General features: G+C 36.1%; 2 protein-coding genes across 3 annotated transcripts in view; both read right to left on the bottom strand.

The window, feature by feature from the left end:
- Window positions 1-22,158, bottom strand: part of LOC307167355 (sialic acid-binding Ig-like lectin 14) — a 340,868-nt gene that overhangs the window by 88,947 nt on the left and 229,763 nt on the right. The window lies entirely within an intron of this gene.
- Window positions 2,830-22,158, bottom strand: part of LOC307167352 (sialic acid-binding Ig-like lectin 14) — a 54,958-nt gene continuing 35,629 nt past the window's right edge. For both annotated transcript variants that reach the window (XM_079886385.1, XM_079886386.1), the window contains exons 7-10: window positions 5,525-5,576; window positions 5,154-5,222; window positions 4,974-4,992; window positions 2,830-4,792 (exon numbers count right to left, since the gene is read on the bottom strand). In XM_079886385.1, coding sequence (XP_079742511.1) covers window positions 4,990-4,992; window positions 5,154-5,222; window positions 5,525-5,576 — 124 coding nt within the window. In that variant the 3' untranslated portion in view covers window positions 2,830-4,792; window positions 4,974-4,989. The remainder of the gene's footprint in view (window positions 4,793-4,973; window positions 4,993-5,153; window positions 5,223-5,524; window positions 5,577-22,158) is intronic.

Genomic DNA, 22,158 nt, shown 5'->3' with positions numbered 1-22,158 from the left:
GACCTCTCCTGGTGGCCACCAGGGAGGGCGCTACAACGGAGAATAGACAAGGAGACCGCGCACCTAGAGCGCCAAGCGAGCGCTGGGTTGCCGTGACAACCCGCACTGCAGCCCGGCAGCTCGACGGCACACGACACGCTGAGGAGCGAGAGATCCGTCGGCTTTTCCCCGCGGAAGCTCTCGCCGATCTCCACGGTCCCCCAGAGTGTCGAGCAGACCTGCAGCTGTGCTTTACACACAAGCAGCGGCTGGCCAACAACAGAGAGGACTCAAACTTTCCGGAGAAAGAAGAGTTGACCGGCGTGCCGACCCGACGTGGTCATGTTCCCGTGCGAGAACATGAACCACCCACAAACACAGTCTCACATGTTTCCCAGGCATGCAAGACAGTGATCCTGGCCGTCAGTGAGGACAGGAAACGACCGCAACCAGAAACACACGGGTGGAATGTCATCTTTAGAAAGACGCAACTCACACCCATGTAAGCTCTTTCAGGGAAATACTCTCCTTGGTACTGAAGCACGCAGGGGAACGGTCGCAGCGGACACAGACAGGAATATGCAACCTGTCGTGCGCTGTCTCTCTCCACGGCGGTCTTACCAGCCATAAGAACGGCTATTCATCGCTCTTGGCGCACCGTTACCAGCTGTGAAAACAGCTTTTTTGTTTTGCTCAGTAACACAAAAACAAATGAGAGAAAGAGAAAGTCGACCCCGCTGCTGCGCTGTATCGCCCGCACCAGACACGAGAGATCATCTTGAAGAGCTTGCTCGTTGTTTGATCACTCAGTTGATTAAACAGCATCGAAACACTCGGCTCCGAAGCAAAAAGCTGAAGTGCAATCGCACCAGCTGCTCGTTTATACCCGCGCTGCGAGGCTGCACAGCTGATGCAAATGATTGCACGCCAATATGCATTGGCTTGTTTAGTTTCACTCGAAGTAGATTGGCCTCTCTAGCGAGATTCCTATTCGTCGTTCACCACGACGTACGTCGTAGTGACCGAACGATAGGGAACATATTCTGTCCAATAGATTAACAACAGAAATCAGTGGAGCATTGACCACCCAGAATAATATGGGCTAAATGGAAATTATGAAACCTTAATTCTTGTTCCATTTATTACAATATATATACAATATTTAGTATACTTTGATTTCCATTCTTACTTAATGCAGTCTCATTAGCAAAGAAGTGGACTGTAAGAAAAAATGTGAGAGACTGAGAGAAGTACAAAAGCGCTGTTCCTTTTCTGAGAATGATTCTGAGGAGGCGTGAAGTCTGTTATTATAACGTGCTGGTTTAGAGAAGAACATATAGAGGGATATTTTTTACATTTTCTTCCAAATAAGGCTGTTTCTTGTAGTCGTGCACACAGTCTTACAAGGTGAACAAATTATGGGCAGTCTTAGCCAACAGAGACTACTGTAGTCTACACCCTACAATACATCTTGATACAATAATTTTTTTCAAGCTCTAGTTATTTCAAGTTACCGAGGTAACACATTTGGCGTCTTGTTTTGAAGCAGTATTTTCTTGATAAACTTGACATAACTTTTAGATGCAAATAAAGAAAAAAGCGTCCTAAAAGTATATCCTGAAATCACCAAAACCCCAAGTTTTAATGCCTGTCTGTGATGTTGCTTTATGCTCTGGTGTATTAGATAAAAAATAATTTGTTCTGGTTCAAGAGTAGCCTAGTTAGCACGGTAGGATCTGGACCTAGGATCTTTACCAACTGTAGGTGGAAAAAAATGCAAAAAAGGGAATCCAGCAACACTTGTGGTAAGGGAAGCTTTAATAAATTAAAAAAATTACCAATGCGGTTTGGCTTGAATGCATTGTGTCTGTTGTATACCCTGAAGAAGGCTCTCAAGCCGAAACACGGTTTTAGAATTTATTAAAGATCCCCTTGCCACAAGTGTTGCTGGATTCCTTTTTTTTTTTTTTTCTTTCTTTCTTTTTGTTTCACTGGTTCAAGTGTAGACCAGTTGTGCACGCACATTCCAGCCAACATTTCATGGTGGGGCCAATGTAAGCACGAAATGGGTTTTTGAGGTATCTGGAACCTACATGGGTTTGTTCCATTTAGCCTCTGAATTAGCCTCAGTATGGTACAGGACATGGTATTGCACCAACAGTCAAACCAAAAATTAATCAGACACCAGATATATATATTTTTTATTTCTTACTAGTGGGTGCAGGACACTATAGTTAATTTTTGTAAGTGAGGATAGCTATATAAAGTCAACTGTGACATATTATACCCGGAAATTCTTCATACAGTGGACTACCAGTAAAATGTATAAACATTTGAGACCAAAAATTATTCAGACACTTTGACCTGACCATGTTTTGCTTAAGTTTTTTTCTTTTTTTTTTTTCTTTAATTGCTAAAGTGACCTTTTTATACCACAGACTGAACAAAATTAAGCATTGCTTGGTTATTGGTTGACCAGAAGGATGGCCAAAACCAGTGAAATATCAACTCTTAAATTCTTGTTATATTTTATTACCATTTCAATTTCTATAGGGAATAAATTGTGATAATGTGAGAAATGTTGAAGGTGTCTAAATAAATGTTGGTTTGACTGTACATTAGCCCCAACATGAAATGAGATATTGGTGGTTTATTTGTGAGTTAGGGCCTGTTTTTGTAAATCATTTTAATTGTGATTTTAAATCATTTGAACCAGAAACATCCAGAATTTAAGATAGTATATGACATTCTTGATGCTGGCAATTATTTTCTAAAACCACCTGCCCAAACAGAGTAGGAATGACATACAGAAATACAGATGAAAACTGTAACAGTGAATGAATTGCAGTGCACATTATTAAACCTTTAATAAACTATATGGTACAAAGTAAACATCAAGATGCTATTTACATTTGAGTATTTTTAGTCAACAAAAAACAGCTTGTTACTAAAACAGTGTCAATGGGGGTCAAGTTACATGGGGTCTGCAAATTATATCTCAAAAATGAAAAATAAACACAAATACAGTATTAACTTTCAGCTACAGTTCAACTAAATGTTTCACTGTCTCTCACACATTAAAAAGTATATTAGTACTATATGACTTATTTATGTACATTAATAATGTTTTTTATACCTTTACAATGTACACTCAAAAAAATAATCTGTTGAACGAACTTAATTAAATTAAGGAAAGGTTTTCCACGAAATTGAATTACATTTTTCCAACAAAATCGAATTAGTTTGAAATAATTTGTTGTAATCTTGTTGTATGAATTTAAATTCATTTAGTCATTCCTGCTAGATAAAGTTTTGTCAGGTTAACTACATTTAGTTTTAGTCCTGCATTAAATAACCAACATTATAATTTCAGTTAATCTGACACTACGGTCACTTCTAATGATAGACACTACTAGTGTTCAATTGAATTATTACTTGTGCAGGTCTGCGAGCGAGGATTACACAGTGTACACTGAGTGCCCACAGCCTGAACACGAGGTTTAATGCATATAAAGCTTAACACTGAGCCCACAGCCTAAACACAGTCGCCACTCTTCTGCATAATGGTAACCACAAAATTCAAAAACATTACAGAAAGTCCTCTAAGTTTATAACATAACTGAACATTAAACACTAACATTAACTAACAACATCTTTCCATTTACTGAAAAACACATAAAATAACACTTTTTCCCTAAATTGACCCTCTTAATGCAGTCCCTTGCAAAGCATGCTGGGAACTACAGATCCACTGCCCAGTTAGATGTCAACAACAATGATTCATGTAGTTTTCACACAAATGAATTAGGTTGATTGAACTCAATTAAATTAAGTTGTGACAATATTAAACAATCATGTTACTTTTGCTTATTGTAATTAATTATTTTAACAAGAGGCCAAAATTCTTTTTTTGAGTGACATCCGGTTAAGACGAACGAAAAATATTCATGTTGACTCAATTAAAAAAAATTTGGTAAACCAAATTTTTTAAAAATTACATTGATTACATTTAATGAAATTAAGCTGGAATCATTTCTATGAAGGGTTGTGTTGTATATGCTCATTTTAATTAATGAAATTGAACAAAGAGCTAAAATCATTTTTTTGAGTGTACACTCTTAGAAAAAAGGTTCAATGGGGTTATGTATAACAGAACTCATAATGCCAAAGTCTTAAATGATTGGATAATACTTTCATGTTTAATGGGTTATTTCAATGGTGATAAAGTATATTTACTAGTGCCTTAATTATATTTTTTTAATTAATTAAACCTAAGTCCATAAACTATCATATTGGGAACCTCTAAAAGGTATGAAGTGCCTGACAGAACCCTACATAGAACTTTTTTCTTATAAGAGAGTAACACCGTGTCTACACCAGACGTAAGTGGCGCAATGATGCGACAAAAGACAATCGAACTCATTATAATTAGTTATGTTCTATTTATGACATACTCAAAGCACTTGCAATACTCCTCATAGGAAAGACAAATGTATTTGCAATGGTTGCTTTATCGTGTCCAGTGTTGACAGCTGTTGTGGCGTGATGTGTCTGGTGTAGAAGCGGTGTAAGCATCATAACAAACTATGTAAATACAGTAATATGGTCCTATATGCATGTTTAGGCAGTTAGGCCAGGCTTAAAATGCAACACTCAGTTTTTTCATTAATATGTAACAGGATTGCCTGCTCTCATGATCTCTGACAGAAGATGTTGAAGTCTACTGTGTTCATTTGGCATGGCATTTTCATCAGATATTTCCATACAAGTTGAGGTCTGCCGTGTTGGTGTAATCATCATCAAAATCATCACCCTTGAAATGAAAGATTTTAAAAACAGAGATATAGAAGTCAGATTAGACAGGCAATAACACATGATACACACATGCTATGAATCAAAAGTTATGAGATAAAATATATGTATGATCTACAGGACAAGAAATCAAACACTTAGCAGTTAATATATGTTCACATAAGAATAAATTATATACTCACAGAATAGCATTTGGCCTTACTGCGGTGAATCATGTAAAAAAGAAAGAATTTTAAATAAATAAATAATAAAGTGATTAAAGCATTAATCAAACCAATTATTGACAATTGATTTAAGCAACTACGTTTATGTTATGTTATGAATCTATTCAGAGACTGATATTTAGTTCAAATGCTCTGTACCTCTTTGGTGATGGCATACGAGGTTTGTCGAAAGGCTTGTTTCCTGACACTGTGCATACATTCTTTGCCCTGTTAAGATTCAAAAACATCCGTCACACTTAAGTAAAAGATAGCAAATTGACCCTAAAAGTTGCTCATGACAAAAATACTTAGATAGCCTATTGAAGTAACTGTCCACCACACAGGGGAATTATCAGTTCATGCATTCCCTGAAAAATTAAACCATGACTTTGGCGTTGATATCACCATAATCTACTATTTACAGAACAAAAACATTAAGTAGCATCAGACCTTCACAATTGATACACTATGTTAAATTAAAGTTTATCAAAAATCCTTGATGATCATATAATTCAAAAAGAAAATCATACTAAACATGCAGTGTTGTCAAAATTCCAGTCAATTTGACGCCCTTGGCCTCTCCTTTAAAATGCAAAAACAGATATTAGATCAGCAGAACATATATTTCATGTTTAATCATTTTATTTATTATTATTATTTTCAGATGAGAAAGTGTTGGCCTTCATAGTTCTTATCCATGTTTTAGATCTAAAGATAAGTAACACTTACAGCTTCTGACTGCTTGAATTTGTACAATTTAATGATAAAACAATATTTGCTGCTGTATAAATGGAAAATGACACCAAAAAGTTACAAACATTAATACTGTGTTCATAATACAGTGACATTTACAAGAATAATTGATTAATTCTAGACATGAATCTAGACAAAATTGAAGTGCTAATACTTCTCAAAATTACAAACAAGTCAAAGTTAAAAGCAATTAATGGTGTATTTTATTAAAACAACATTATCAGGTAGGAAATATACAGTAGAGTATGTACAACTGTTATGATGTATTCACTGGAGGCAATCTGGTTGAGAACCCAAACGCAACTTTAATAACAAAACAATTCAAAAACAAGATCAAACATAAAACATAACTAACATGAACTAACAATGAGCAATACATTTGTTACAGTATCTTTGTTGATGTTAGTTAATTAAAATCTAATGTTAACTAATGAACCTTATTGTAAAGTGTTACCAACTGATCATGTGTAAAATAACACTCCAGTCTTTACTGTATAAATTAAATACAGATTAATCATTATTAAAGCTAAAAATATTATTCAGTCAAGAGCAGTGTGTGATTTTCCCCTTTTTTTTTCTTTTTTTTTTTTTTGTTGGACTGATGACAGACTTCAGCTTGTTTATTAGGCTGCTGTCACTTTAAGACATGAAGCGAATCTGACATCCGATTTTCTCCCAACTCTTTACTGTCATTTAAAAAAAAAAAAAAAAAAGGCATTTTGACATCTTTGCCTCTTTTTGGCCTTCTTATGGCGCTTTTCCACTACACAGTACCAGCTCGCCTCGGCTCGGCTCGACTCGACTCGGCTTTGTTTGGTTTTCCACTGTGTAAAAGTTGTACCTGTACCTGCTTCCAGGTACTTTTTTTCGTACCACCTCCGGCGAGGTTCTAAGCGAGCTGGGGCAAGCTGAGGCGATACTAAAATGTGACGTGAAAACACGGTAGACTGCTGATTGGTCAGAGAGAATCGTCACTATTCACTGCGTCATTGCACGCACCAGACGGAGTATCCTGAATAAAAAACAGCAAAAACAAAAACATCCAAAAACAGCATACACTCGATTTCCTCCATTGTCCTGTGTGTGTGGCAGCGGATGTATCTCGCGTAGAAGATTAAGTCACGGCAGTTTCCTGCGGCGTCGCTATGACGATTATTGTGGAGGTACTATCTGGAGGAGCTATACTATTGTGGAGGTACTATCTGCAATGGAAAACGGAGCGAAAAGCGAGCCGAGCCGAGTCGTGTCGAGTTGAGCTGGTACTGGTAATGGAAAAGCGCCATTAGTGGGTGGTGCCAGAGGTTAGGTTTTTACATCTTAATTGTTTATTTACGGACCTAAATTAATGAAGTAAAAGGGAGTATAATAAGAGGGAGATTTATATACTCAATTTCATTTTCGGATGTCTCATAAAAGCAAATTAAGTTTTATAGGATGAACAGATGTGGTAGTAATTTATGAAGGTTTGATGAAGTCTTTGGTAAAAATATAATTTGAATATTATCAACTATATGAGAACATTAAGGAATTCAAATTTAAGTGTGGTAAAAATAATTGTATTTGTGATGTTGACTGCAATGGCAATTTACAAATGTATGTATAATTATGTAGGGTATTAGCTGTCACACATAATCTGTTATTTTTTTGTCTTAGTTTCATTTTCATGGACTTTCAGTTTGTTTCTATTAAGTATTCAGTCTCCTTTGTTCTAGTTCCCCACCTGAGTTTGTCACTATGGTTACTAATATGATTAGTCATTCTCTCCAGTTGTGAGTTGTTAATTAGTCTGCCTGTGAATTTATATGGCTGGGTTTTCAGTTCTCACTGTCAGTTATCGTTAACGCAAGAACTAAGTTATGGTAATCTTGCTTTTAATAAAATCTATTTTTAATTCTTCATCCTCATCCTCTTCTACCTAACACCACGCCTAGACTTTGTGACAGAACAACCGACCACAAATAGATTATGCTGCAAAATTTGCCGCTTTAACTCAGAAAGTGCTTCCTTTATTGGACTATGCATTTGAATTCAGTCAGCTTGCAGTACAGACAGCGCTTTTAAAGTCTCTCTTTTGGATTGGGGCCAACTATTACCACCCAATAGACCTCCCAGACACCAAAGGACTTAACTGGAGGAAGGTCATCATCAGGTGTCTAGAGAGTGTCTACCCCGAATCCAGACTTCAGCCTGACCCAGAGCCCAGCCTGTCACCACCCCGTTTGATGGAGACAACGTCTGAGCCCCCCGCAGACTGGAAGCTTCCGCCTGCAGCGATGTGTGAGCCTACGCCAGAGGAAGGGAGGAAAGCGCCCACCACCGCCCCGGAGCCGAAGCATCACGGAGTCAGAGTCTGACCAGGGGTGTGACCCGGCATCGCTGTCCATTGCCGTGGGAGTCCTCGTGGAGTTTGAGGATATCAAAGCAAGCACCACCCACCCTCCCGCCACTGAGAGTGAGTACCGGTTGGATGGGTGTGATGAGCAGTGGCTCCGCCTCTAGCCTCTGAGTGCTCCGTTCCACCTCGATCCGTCTCCCTGGCTCCTGCGCTCCTTCCTCCCTCGACTCCAGCGTGGACCATCGGCCATTCAGTTTTGCAGGTTTCACTCGAACCATCGGTTCCACCTGGGTCAGACATTGCCACGCCTCAGCTGCGGGCTTGCAGGCCGACCGCTGCACCCCTTCAACTTCGGTCAGCTCTGCCCTCCGCTGCGGCTCCGTAGTGGCTCCTCCCTCCATCAACTCCGCCGTGGGCTATCATCCTGACAGTCACTTGGCTCCCATCATCCCAACCATGGCTTCTTCCTCTGCCATCACCACCTTGGTCTTGTCTGCCTGTTCTCTCCATTCCTTTCTCCTTTCTCACTGTCGTTTTTTTGTAAACGCAAGAACTAAGTTTGGTTATGGTAATCTTACTTTTAATAAAGAAATAAAGAATTAATTTTTTTCTTTCTTTTTTGATGGCTAAGTAATTGTTTTGAGTACTGCCTCTTAAATTTTTGTAATTAAAGTTAGTAAATAAAAGACTCCCACCCTCTCTCTCTCCCCCATCAGTTAACATTAATATGTGCATTGTTTTACTTTATTTGCTACTGACATATTCAACACAACTACAAACTTTCCAGGGATGTCTGTGAAAAAGGATGAGCTCGACAAGCTCACACGTTTGTCGCTGCTGCAAGCTCAATCTTCTCTGTGTTTCACTTATCAGCTTGCTCACACCAGCTATATACTGTAGGCATAAATAGTTGAAATGTTTATTAATTCAGTATATTAACTTCATACTCCTCTGATACATCTATTATGCTCTCTGTTTGCTCTGTTGTCTGTGTTTCTTTGTCACAAGCACTGTACTGTACAAGCTCCATGGTATAGGTTGTTGGTGTCAGAGCATTTTAATGAGTAGCCTACGAGTTAGGGCTGCACAATATATCGAAAAAATTGTCGTTATCGCAATAATAGTATATGCAATATCCGTATCACAGAGAGGTGCGATAAATTGCATTTATTTTATGTGCCAAGCATTTGTGTAATGCATGCATGCATAGGTTGTTTATCCAAATTCGACTAATCAAATGGGGCCTTACTATCTTTATACCTGCCTCCCCAGTAGGTGCTATTATGCTATTGGCTAGATCGGGCCCAAAGGGGAACGTAGTGGCTCAGAGCAAAGAGTGGAAAATAAAAACTAATGACGGGAGTAGAGACAAACGAGGAAAATGACAACAGCAAAGAACCTTTGCCTGAAAAGAACTGTACGTCTGAAATATGGCAATATTTTGGTTTCAATAGAGAAGGTGTCATAAATGCAGGTACTGTGTAAGGGGCCGTTCACATATCGCATCTAAAAACGCATGGAAAGCGCAGCTGCGACTCTATCTCCTTCTTTCCACAAGCGCGTGCGTCTGTCGTTGCTATGCAACCATGACCTGCGTGAGCTTGCGGAATTCTGAAAAGTTGAGATGTTCTCATCTCGTCGCGGCATAGGCGGGCCTGGAAAAATGTGCTTCCATGTTGAGCGCGCTTGCCGCGCGCCTGCATTTGAAATAACGAATTTGCACGCGCAAAAAACGCGATATGTGAACATAAAATGACAAAAAAACATTGTTGCCACGTCGCGAGGAAACTAATCTCCACAGCCAAGCGGCTTTTTGAGCCAAGCGGATAAATGGTCTGTGAGGCATGGTTCTAATGAGTAGCGTTGTTTCGTTCAGCTTTTTGTATACCATTATGACCACCTGCCTAATATACTGTTGGTCCTACGTGTGCTGTTGACACAATGCTGATCCGCTTTGTATCCACTTTGTAGACACTTTTGACAGTGGACAGGGGTTATCTTAGGCACTTTGTTTGGTCTGTGGCTACGTAACCTCATACGTAGCAGAGTCTGAGGCACTGTGGGTTGTGACACATTCCTCCCATAAACATCATTAGAATTTTGTGTGACTTTATTTTATTGTATAAATTATATTTATTATACAACCCTTTGTTGTATAAAGTCAACAAATTAATAAATGTTAATATATATGTTGCTATCTGGGTATATATATATATATATATATATATATATATATATATATATATATATATATATAGATTCGGACCACATCTGGCACTTGTGGAATGTGGATCTGGCCCACATGCAGCATTACCAGCTTCAGTTATTACTAACCAGACTGACTTTATTTCTGTCAGACGTCTACAGAAGTTTTTATTAATTAACTTTTTATTAATGAATTAACAGAGGTTTAACTCTAATGTGTTTCGTTTGAAGTCACCATAACAGTGATTAGTGTTTCCATTAGTTGGGCTCTTAACTCTTATTATATCTTTTGTCTTTTTTTGGCCGCTGTGACAGTGTGTTTGTCAAACACATTTGCAGCAGCAAAGAAAGCTAAAGTGAAACAAGATCAGGTGATGATGGTTACCTGTTGATGGTTTTATAATCATCATGATATAACCTGTTTCACTGATGTCTTTGGAATCTAACAATTGTGTTGTTCCATTAAAGGGTTAGTTCACCCAAAAATGAAAATTCTGTCAGTAATTACTCACCCTCATGTTGTTCCAACCGCGTAAGACCTTCGTTCATCTTCGGAACATAAATTAAGATATTTTTGATGAAATCTGAGTGTTGGATCACTCCTCCAAAGGCTGCTAGGTGACCGAAACTTGCTGGCCCAGAAAAGTTATTAAAGAGATCGTTAATATAGTCCAAGTGACTACAGTGGCTTAATCTTAAGTATATCAAGCGACGAGAATACTTTTTGTGCGCAAAAACAAACAAAAATAACGACTTTATTCCACTATTCATTTCCTTCTCTCTGGGCCTCTAGTTGGTTCACGTAGTGTTTTTGCATAGTGCGTCTGTGTTACACGTCACCACGTAGGCTCACTATTGGCCGACGCTGGTCATGTGTGTGATGCGTCTGACGTGCAACACAGACGCGCAGCGCAAAAACACTACGAGGCCCAGAGAGAAGGAAATGAATAGTGGAATAAAGTCGTTATTTTTGTTTGTTTTTGCGCACAAAAAGTATTCTCGTCGCTTGATATATTTAAGATTAAGCCACTGTAGTCACTTGGACTATATTAACGATCTCTTTAATAACTTTTCTGGGCCAGCAAGTTTCGGTCACCTAGCAGCCTATGGAGAAGTGATCCAGCACTCAGATTTAATCAAAAATATCTTAATTTGTGTTCCGAAGATGAATGAAGGTCTTTCGCGGTTGGAACAACATGAGGGTGAGTAATTACTGACAGAATTTTCATTTTTGGGTGAACTAACCCATAAATATTTTCACATCACAAACCCTGTGTTACTGCAGCATGAGATCTAGCAATATTATAACTATCAGTTAGAAGACTTCAACAAACATGAGATCAAAAAAATAAGCTTATGCTGACACACACAGATATCAACAATCAGCGTATGCATCTCAACAATGGTGACAATCACAAATATTTAGATGGGGTGGTGATGGCGCAGTGGATAAGACACATGCCTTTGGTGTGAGACACCAATGTGTCCCTGAGCAAGACACTTAACCCCTAGTTGCTCCAGAGGCGTGCGACCTCTGACATGTATAGCAATTGTAAGTCGCTTTGGATAAAAGCGTCAGCTAAATGAATAAATGTAAATGTAAATGTAGATAAACAGATCAATTCAGAACATCACTGAAAAGCTACTAATTCACAACAAAAACAACAGAAAAAAATAAAAGCAAATATTTAGAATTAAACAAAATAATAGGACAACAGCTGCATAATTTATTCATGTTGCAATGCATGCTGGGAGTTTTGTACTATGCTGGTACCCAGCATGCATTGCAGCAAGGTACTTTTGATTGTCACCATTGTTGAGATCATACGCTGATTGTTGATGTCTGTGTGTGTCATATTAAACTGACTTTTTCATGCTCATGTTTGTTAAAGTCTTCTAATTGATAGTTATAATATTGCTAGATCTCATGCTGCAGTAACACGGGGTTTGTGATGTGAAAATATTAATGGATCAACACAATTGTTAGACTCCAAAGACATCAGTGAAACAAGTTATGTCATGATGAGTATAAAACCATCAACAGGTAACCATCATCACCTGATCTCATTTCATTTTAGCTTTCTTTGCTGCTGCAAATGTACACTCTAAAAAATGCTGGGTTATTTTTTAAACCCAAATGCTGGGTTGAGCATTTTGACTATGCTGCTGGGTTATTTTCTCCGTAATCAGCTGACAGTGACCCAGCATTTGGGTTTGTTTTGGAAATTTTGACCCAGCGCTTACCTCCTTGCGAGTCGCGCGCTTTTGTCCACACTGTTCAAATCACTACGTCAACAGGAGGACGAGAGGTTCAAGCAGGAGCGAGCGTAAAGGTGAGCAACCCTGTTTTATTAAAACTATCCTAATGTTAAGTAACGTTAGTCAAAGAAGTCAGAAAGTCAACAAGAAGTTATGTTGAAATGAAATATGAATTATTGACGACGGACCAAATGCTCTCTAGATTTTGCGTCTGTCGAACTAGCGACCGTTATGCTAACGTTACACATAACATTCCTTATTTTTACACGGTCTGTCATCAATTATTCCACTTATAACACGGTCACAATGTCTAAGTACAGTTGGTGTCTGTTTTATCTCCAGAAATGTTGCGGGTTACTTGACTCGGCGGTGTTGGATGGATGCAGTGTAACGTCACGTGGCTGGATATGCTAAAGAAGCTGTAAGTCTAACGTTACCTATTATTTAACTGTTTTTGTTAGTCATTTTCGAAAGGTAGCTTTACATCAAATATTTTATTATGCGGCAGTATGTTCTCTGTGTTTGGGTGCGTGCGCCTTCATTCAATTTGGCTAAGCATTTCTGCAGAAAACAGTGATGTCATCGTCCAGCTCAGTAAAGTTAAAGTTACTGAGTAGTGATAATTCTTATCAAAACCTGTCATTGTTCATTTGAAGTCAGTTCAGTGTTGCTTCAGTTACGTTCAGAAACTATGTAAAGATAATCAAAGTAGTTACTGAAGTACAATTTGGTCTTAAACCGGCTCTGAAAAAAAGAGTCATTCAGTTCAGTTCAGTTCAGTTCAGTTCTCATCTGATAATGTCAGTGCAATTAAATCAATAATATTGTTGACAATTAAGTGCCCCTAACTAAGCAAGCCAGAGACAACAGTGGCAAGGAACCCACACTCCATCAGGTGACAGAATGGAGATGAAAAAAAAAAAACCTTAGGAGGAACCAAGCTTATGTATTAAATAGCCTAATACAATTTATTATTTTGGTTTGTCATGCAATTTGGTTCACAATCATTAAAATAACTATGATGATCATTGAATCGTGAATGAATTTAAAAAAAAAAACTGCCAGGAAGAATAAACATTAACAACATTTATTTATTATTTTTTACTTATCTTGAAACTGCTATCAAATAAGTCAATGGGCGCAATGCCCTCAGGTGATTGTTATAGACTATAGACGATAGACTAATACATTGGAATGAATAAAAAATATTCTATGAAATATCTACAGGTGATTTTATAAAATATTTTTTTAATTATCCACAAAATTAACATTTCTTATTTTTACAGTCTTGTGAATTAACAATAGTTAATTAAGCTGTTAAAAAATATTTTGTCTATTTATTTATTTTATTTTTTAATTAAGTAATGATTCATTAAAATGATATATATATTAAATTAACTGGAGCCAGCATAAAAAATAATTTTAAAAGCATTGTATAAGACATGCTAACTTTGTAAAGATATTACTAATCAGATGTTTCCTTCTTTTCTTTTACAGCAATGGACATTTTTGTTCAAAAAAACTTTTCAAAGAAATTAAGTTTTTTGAGGAAAACATTTCAGGATTATTCTACACAGAATGGACTTTAATGACAACCAACTATCCCAACGTTCAAAGAAGGTTCAAATGTCCGTCTCAATGCAGCTTCAGAGTCTCTACACAATCCCAGTCGAGAAATAAGGGTCTTATCTAGCGAAACGATCGGCCATTTGTGGTTTAATAGTATATCAATGTTTTTTTAGTTTTTTTTTTTTTAAATGACCGATCGTTTCGCTAGATAAGACCCTTATTTCTCAACTGGGATTGTGTAGAGACCCTGAAGCTGCATTGAGACGGACATTTGAACCTTCTTTGAACATTGGGATAGTTGGTTGTCATTCAAGTCCATTCTGTGTAGAATAATCCTGAAATGTTTTCCTCAAAAAAACTTAATTTCTTTTCCACTGAAGAAAGAAAGACATGGATATCTTGGATGGCATTGGGGTGAGTAAATGATTAGGACATTTATATTTTGGGGTGAACTAATTCTTTAAGTTAATTTAAGACGGTATTTAACTAATTTAAGACTGCTCTTATGAAAACCTAAGACACTTTTGAATAATTATCTGTGTCTGATATTGTCTTTCCCTCATTTAGTCTGGAACCAACATGGTGCTTTACCTGGAAAGGCAGAGAGAAGCAAAACCCTTCCCCTTTGTCTTGGAGCTTGGAATGGCTGGACAGTTTTTTGGTGAATGGGGAAACTCTGGAACAGTTGACTCAGTTTTTTTTTTAGGTTTTTTTTATCTTTTTGTGAAGATAATTTTTAGCTAGACTATTTTACATTTTATAGGTATAGAGTTTCATGTTTTTATTTTGCTACATAGGACTAAATGATTGCTTATTTAAAATTAATTGCAATGTATGTACTTACTGTTTATACGCAGAGTTTTTATGTGCCTCCCATTTTTGCTGCACAGGACTAAATGATTGCTTATTTAAGTGAATAGCAATGTATGTACTTGTGTTTTTTATTGCATTCTTTGTGAAGAGAATCTTTAGCTATAGACTATTTTACAGTTTATAAGTGTAGAGTTTTGAATTTTAAGAATCTTACCATTTTATAATCTTTTAACATACCAATATTTTAGCACAAATGATTTTTGTGGGCCTCCGTTTATGTTGCAGATGTCTAACTGTTTTTTTAACATGAATGTATTTATGATTATATTAATTTCCTGGAATAAACACTTTAATTGAATCAATAAAGAGTAGTGTTATTATTGTTAATAATATTTTTGTATTTTTGTATTCGTTTTTTTATTATTACTATCTAAAGTGAATAACCTGTAGCATGGGGGTTGTTTGACCCAGCACTGATTAAAAACAACCCAGCAGATGGGTTAATGTATAAAAACCCTGTGTTCTGTCCAATATTTACCCAGCGCTGGGTTGCCAAATAACCCAAATTGGGTTGTTTTTAACCCAGCATTTTTTAGAGTGTATAATAAGAGTTAAGAGCCCAATTAATGGAAACACTAATCACTCTTATGGTGACTTCAAATTAAACACATTAGAGTTAAACCTCTGTTAATTCTCAATAAAAACTTAGACGTCTGACATAAATAAAGTCAGTCTGGTTATAATAAGTGAAGCTGGTAATGATGTTTGTGGAGTTGTTTAATCCTCCTCTGCTGAGATCTTCAGAGATTTAATGTATTATTTTCTCTTCAGTTGATTTCATCTAAGGCTGTGGCTGAAGTCAGTTGCTCGTCTCTTTTTTCTGTTCTCTTCTTTCCTTCAGTGATTATTTTTGTTAACAGGCTTATTGAGGCTGAAATGACTCCATATTTAATGTATACTGATTTTGTGGCTCAGATAAGGTCCAGTTCTGGTTTATTTCTTTGCTCTTGGCTGACATGTGGCATTGCTATAGCCTGCTTGTGGCCCAGATCTGGCAAACAGGAGCGGTCCGCCCAAGTGCCATCATTCCACGCTGCATGTGGGCCAGATCCGCATGCCACAAGTTTGATTTTTCAGCTTTTGAGAGTACACTATAGATAACTCAAAGTCCACAAACTTAAAGCCACAAATTTTAAAATCAGACTGAGTCACTATTAAAGGGGTGGTGTAATGCCCTTTTCACAAGATGTAAAATAAGTCTCTGATGTCCCCAGAGTGTGTATGTGAAGTTTTAGCTCAAAATACCCCACAGATATTCTTATATCCCTTGTGAAAAAAAGTGCACTTAAGTGTACTTTTATAAAGTGTACTTATTACATAAATAATATACTTTAAATATATACACTTAAGTGTGAATTAAATGCCATCTTTTCGGCGTACTTAATGCACATTAAGTGTAATTAATTTCAAATATATCATATATTAAGTTGAAATAAAATGTAATAAGTTGCCATTAAGAGTGATTTTTTGGAACAACTTAATTGGTACTTTATTACAACTTTATATATACTTTCATAATTGCTTCTAGTGTTTTTAAAATATACTTAAAGTGCACTACAAAATGTAATGACACGCAATTAATGTGATTTAAAATATACTTTAATGCCACTTAACAATACACTTAAGTGTGAATTAAATGCAATGTTTTCGACACTGAATGCACATTAAGTGCAATTAATTTAAAATATATCACATATTAAGTTGAAATAAAATGTAATAAGTTGCCATTAAGAGTGAATTTTTTGGAACAACTTAAAGGGATAGTTCACTTTGAAATTAAATTTTGGTATGTTTTAGCTTACCTCAAGGGCATCCAAGATGTAGGTGTCTTTTTTTCCGCAGTAGTTTCAATTTTGATATTTTTAGGTCAAACCGTTCTTGTCTGTCAGTCCTATAATGCAGGTCTGTGGTCACTGTCTCAAAGAGCATGCACAGAGTCCAAATTAAAACAATTCCCCATCGTCCAAATTAAACAATTCCCCATCGTAAGTACACATTGATGGCCTAAGACACGAAACGAGCGGTTTGTGTGAGAAAACGAACAGTATTTATATCGTTTTTTAACTCTTGTACACAGCCACGTCTAAGTGATCTGAGGGCGCGCGCGCATCCTGGTGTGTGACGTGTACGCAGACTGGTGTATAGATATATACACACTAGATGTCGCCTTGGCTACGGCAGTTCACTGGAACGAATGCCGTAGGCAAGGCGGTATCTATTCTAGTGTGTATATATCTATGCACCAGTCTGCGTACACGTCACACACCAGGATGCGCGAGCGCCCTCAGATCACTTGGACGTGGCTGTGTACAAGAGTTAAAAAACGATATAAATACTGTTCGTTTTCTCACACAAACTGCTCGTTTCGTGTCTTAGGCCATCAATGTGTACTTACGATGGGGAATTTTTTAATTTGGACAATGGGGAATTGTTTTAATTTGGACTCTGTGCATGCTCTTTGAGACAGTGACCACAGACCTGCATTATAGGACTGACAGACAAGAACGGTTTGACCTAAAAATATCAAAATTGAAACTACTGCGGAAAAAAAGACACCTACATCTTGGATGCCCTTGAGGTAAGCTAAAACATACCAAAATTTAATTTCAAAGTGAACTATCCCTTTAATTGGTACTTTATTACAACTTTATATATCTACTTTCATAATTGATTCTAGTGTTTTTAAAATATACTTAAAGTGCACTACACAATATAATGACACGCAATTAATGTGATTTAAAATATACTTTAATGTAAGTTAACAATACACTTAAGTGTGAATTAAATGCAATGTTTTCGACACACTGAATGCACATTAAGTGCAATTAATTTCAAATATATCACATATTAACCTCTTAAGTGTCACCGGCCCACCGGTGGGCCCAAAATCATTACATATTTAAAACAGTAATATCCTATAATAAACATAAACTAATCTTGACAAACTATATATCATTTGAAAGCTTACAAACTCTAGTTTTCATATTTGGTGAATGATTTCCAAAATAAATTAGAGAGGAGCTGTAATTTATCAATTTGCAACAAGAATATTTTCATATTCCTAAGGCGTGTTCAGACCTTTATTTTGAAATAGCAATGAACATGAAAAATCATGAAAGAATGGATGAAACCTCAGTTTGTTTTCATGCCAAGAGTTCAAAAGATATCATCCATTCAATTATTTTAGAAAAAAATATATTAATATGTTTTTAATAACACATATGGAAATGAAGGCGCCCTTATATGGGCAGTAATGGAGTCTGGTTGTCACCTAGTGAAAATGTTTGGTACTGCGCCCAAACAAAATCTCACTGAAAGCTCATTTTTTGAGATATCAACCTAAAATTTGAAACACAACTTATTCAGATTTTTGGCTTTGATTTTCTAGCAGTTTTAGAGTCGGCCAGGTTTTAAAAATATATATTTTATATAAAATATGAATAATTAAATTTTTTAAATTGTACATTTTCATAAACACAAACTTATATAACTTTTTTTTTGTTTCACTTTCTCAATTTATTTCACTTCAACAAAAATCTGCCAAATGTCTTCTTTAAAACAAGACCAATTTTACGTCTATACTCCAAAGCATTCTTTAATTACAACCATTTAAAGTCGAAATGTGCATTTTCATGTATATTTAAAAAAAGGGGGGTGACACTTAAAGGGTTAAGTTGAAATAAAATGCAATAAGTTGCCATTAAGAGTGATTTTTTGGAACAACTTAATTGGTACTTTATTACAACTTTATATCTACTTTCATAATTGCTTCTAGTGTTTTTAAAATATACTTAAAGTGCACTACACAATATAATGACACGCAATTAATGTGATTTAAAATATACTTTAATGTCAGTTAACAATACACTTAAGTGTGAATTAAATGCAATGTTACAATCAACAAAAACTAAAATGTAAAACCCTCTAAATTTACTGACAAAATAATCTCTAAAAGAAATACATAAAAACCTTTCTGTTGATGCACAAGAAAACCCCAAGAAACACTATGCATAAACACAAACAGTTTTGGAAAGAGACCTTTGGGTAATGCTTTACAAAAATATATTAGTTACCTACTTCAGTTAACATGAACTAAGAATGAATAATACTTTAAGCATTTATTAGTCTAAGTAAGATAATATTAGTCTTGGTTAGATCATGTTGGCTAAAAAATAAACTAATATTAACAAATGAGACCTAATTAAAAGTGTTACCGAACATTGTTATTTAGCTCTTAAAGGGATACTCCACTTTAAAATGAAAATTCTGTCATCATATTGATACTTTGCACGTGACGTCAGTTGTACTGGCTGGCGGGCAAGAACGTCATTCTCTAGCAACGAAAACCAGTAAACTAATCAAGGATCTTGCCAGGACGTTGCCAGTTTTAATATAAGTTGGTGTTTTGAGGTGTACACGACATGCCAGATAGTTGTTGTGCGATTGGATGCACTAACCGCGTTTGTTGCCCGCCAGATATCATGTGACTGCAAAGTATCAATACTCACCCTCATGTTGTTTCAAACCTGTATGAATTTCTTTCTTCTGCTGAATAGAAAGAAAGATATTTAGAAGAATGTTAGTAACCAGACAGTTTTTGGTACCATTGACCATTGATTTTTTTTCCTACTGGAAGTCAATGGTACCAAAATCTGTCTGGTTACTAACATTCTTCTAAATATCTTTCTTTCTGTTCAGCAGAAGAAAGAAATTCATACAGGTTTAAAACAACATGAAGGTGAGTAAATGATGACAGAATTTTCATTTTAAAGTGGAGTATCCCTTTAAACCTTTACCAGCACCAACATTAAACAGGACCAAATGCTTACTCCAGCATTAGAGTGAATCTAAGTTTGTCTAAATTTTTTATTTTTTTTTTAAAACCAAAAGCACAAAAAACAAAATTATTTGTCACCCAATTTTTTAAGTTGTTGGAAAGTGCTGTTTATGTCAATGTCCCAGATGCTCTCCAGAGTATATGTGAATGGAAATGTTTCAAAGATGCAGGAAAGTCAGAAAAAATGCCTTGAGGAAAAAAACAGAAAATTTGTTTATAATACAGATCCAGTCCATTATTATATTTGGCTCAATTGAATGAAAGAGATAGATATACAGTTGCGCTTTAAAGTTGATATACACCTTGCAGTATCTGCAAAATGTTAACAATTTTTGCAATAATAGGGATCACAAAAATGTATACGTTTTATTTTTATTTAGTTCTACCCTGATGAAGCAGTTTATTCTGCAAGGTGTATGTAAACTTTTGACTGTTAACTGTTGATGAATGTGTGATGTGATTGATTACCTCAGTCACCAGGGCCACATCGTAGTAGAAAGCTGGGCAAGGTTCCTTCTATTTCCCACAAACACCAGGATTCCACTGACTACGCCATCTTTACTGACACTGGGCTTAAAGTGATTCAAAATAGAGAACCTTTTTATTGCTACTTTACAGGGAATTAAGCATAACTTTATCAATTACACAAATATAGATATATGACCCATGCAAACCCAGGACCAATGCAAATTAAATAAGGTATTCTTACATTTTAAGCTTGCCCCACATAGCTATCTTCATGAAGGATGTTCCTGTTCTTACCACGGTTGACACAGCAATGCTGCAAGCCTTCTTCATTTGGTTTGTTACCTATAAAATATATGATGATTATAGGGGCATGTGTAAATGCACAGGTGGGAATTTATTACTTGCACATGCAAAAGATTCAAAGCATTTAAAAGCTATAGGGATAGTTAGTGACTTGAAAGTAGTGTTTTAGCTTGATCAGGATGTGCTGTCATGATAAATCTGGTAACATCACCTCATCAATACAGGTCTGTGATTCCACACCGCTTGCACTGTATCTCCAATAACAAATATGAACTGATCCTGCAAAATGAATGTTTAAATCCAGATAAACACAAAAATATGACATATTCCAAAACAAATAGTAATTGAACAACTCTTTAAATACAAAATGAAATTGAACACATTACAAGCAGGTGGGTAATATATAAAATATTTATGGTGGTTATAATATTGATTATTTGTATTAAATGTATATAAACGTCTTCGAGTGTTACAATATAGGATCAGCATTCAGCAATTTTTTAGTAGTGCTAGCTTGTTTTAAAATAATTTAAAAAGTCGTTTTTTTTTTTTTTTTTTTTTTAAATCAGCAACCAAATTCCTCGAACACGACCACACACGCCTTCCTCACATTACAATGTAAGACATTATTAGAATGCAATCATATATAAATTATTGAAAACATGATTCATTCACCTCCCGAGTCTATTGAGTTTATAATATTTGCGATTAAAATGCACTCAACTGACATGTTACGGTGAAAAAAAATTAACTAAAGAAAGCATCAAGATATACTTACTTGACTGATTATTTGCAGCATAACGTCTCATCTGCAAACAAACATCCAAACGTGGTGCTCCTTTTGTTCTCTTGTTTGGCTAGCTTCAGTATCATCACGCATCGCAAACGGATCGCAAAACACAACAGCGCATTTTTCAAACTCTAGTGAAGTAGTGCGTCATAATGATGTATAGTGGGGCGGTTAAGCGCAAAAATCGATCACTTTGCGATAAAAGCATCAAATTTGGTAGGAAGGCTCACAAAGGGGGTCTGATCGGATTTAGGACCGTAGGCGCTTGAAATTTGACCCCTGGGGGTCATGGCGGCCATTTTGAAAAAATATGGATTTCGTAATGGGAAAATGGATTAAAAGCTGCCAGAAACATAAAATGCAATAACATATTTCAAAATAAATACATGTAAATATGAGCACACTTTCACAAAGAAGGTCTTTAAACTTTAAAATATAAAATATGTTTTAAAATTTGCTCCTGTAATACTAAATATTACTATACATGGGTTAATGAATTATCTGTAAATTCATGTTATGTGATCAAAATTAGACATCACAGTGACAAGTGATTAAGAGCTGATCTTTGTCTGGTCTCTAAGCAAGCTTACACGCAAGCTAATCCACCACGGCAAGGTGCCAGCTCATTAGGATTAGGGTTTTTTCTTTTTTTTTTTTTTTTTGTAATTTTTTCTTTTTTTCTTTTTTTTTGTCTTTTTAATGTAGGCCTGCATAACAAGAAACAGAACAAAGAACCAGTAGTTCAACTCTTCAGCAGTTGAGCTTTGAATAT

This window comes from Squalius cephalus (assembly GCF_949319135.1).
Source record: "Squalius cephalus genome assembly, chromosome: 11".
Classification (NCBI taxonomy): Eukaryota; Metazoa; Chordata; class Actinopteri; order Cypriniformes; family Leuciscidae; genus Squalius; species Squalius cephalus.
This window is presented reverse-complemented; position numbering and strand designations above follow the sequence as displayed.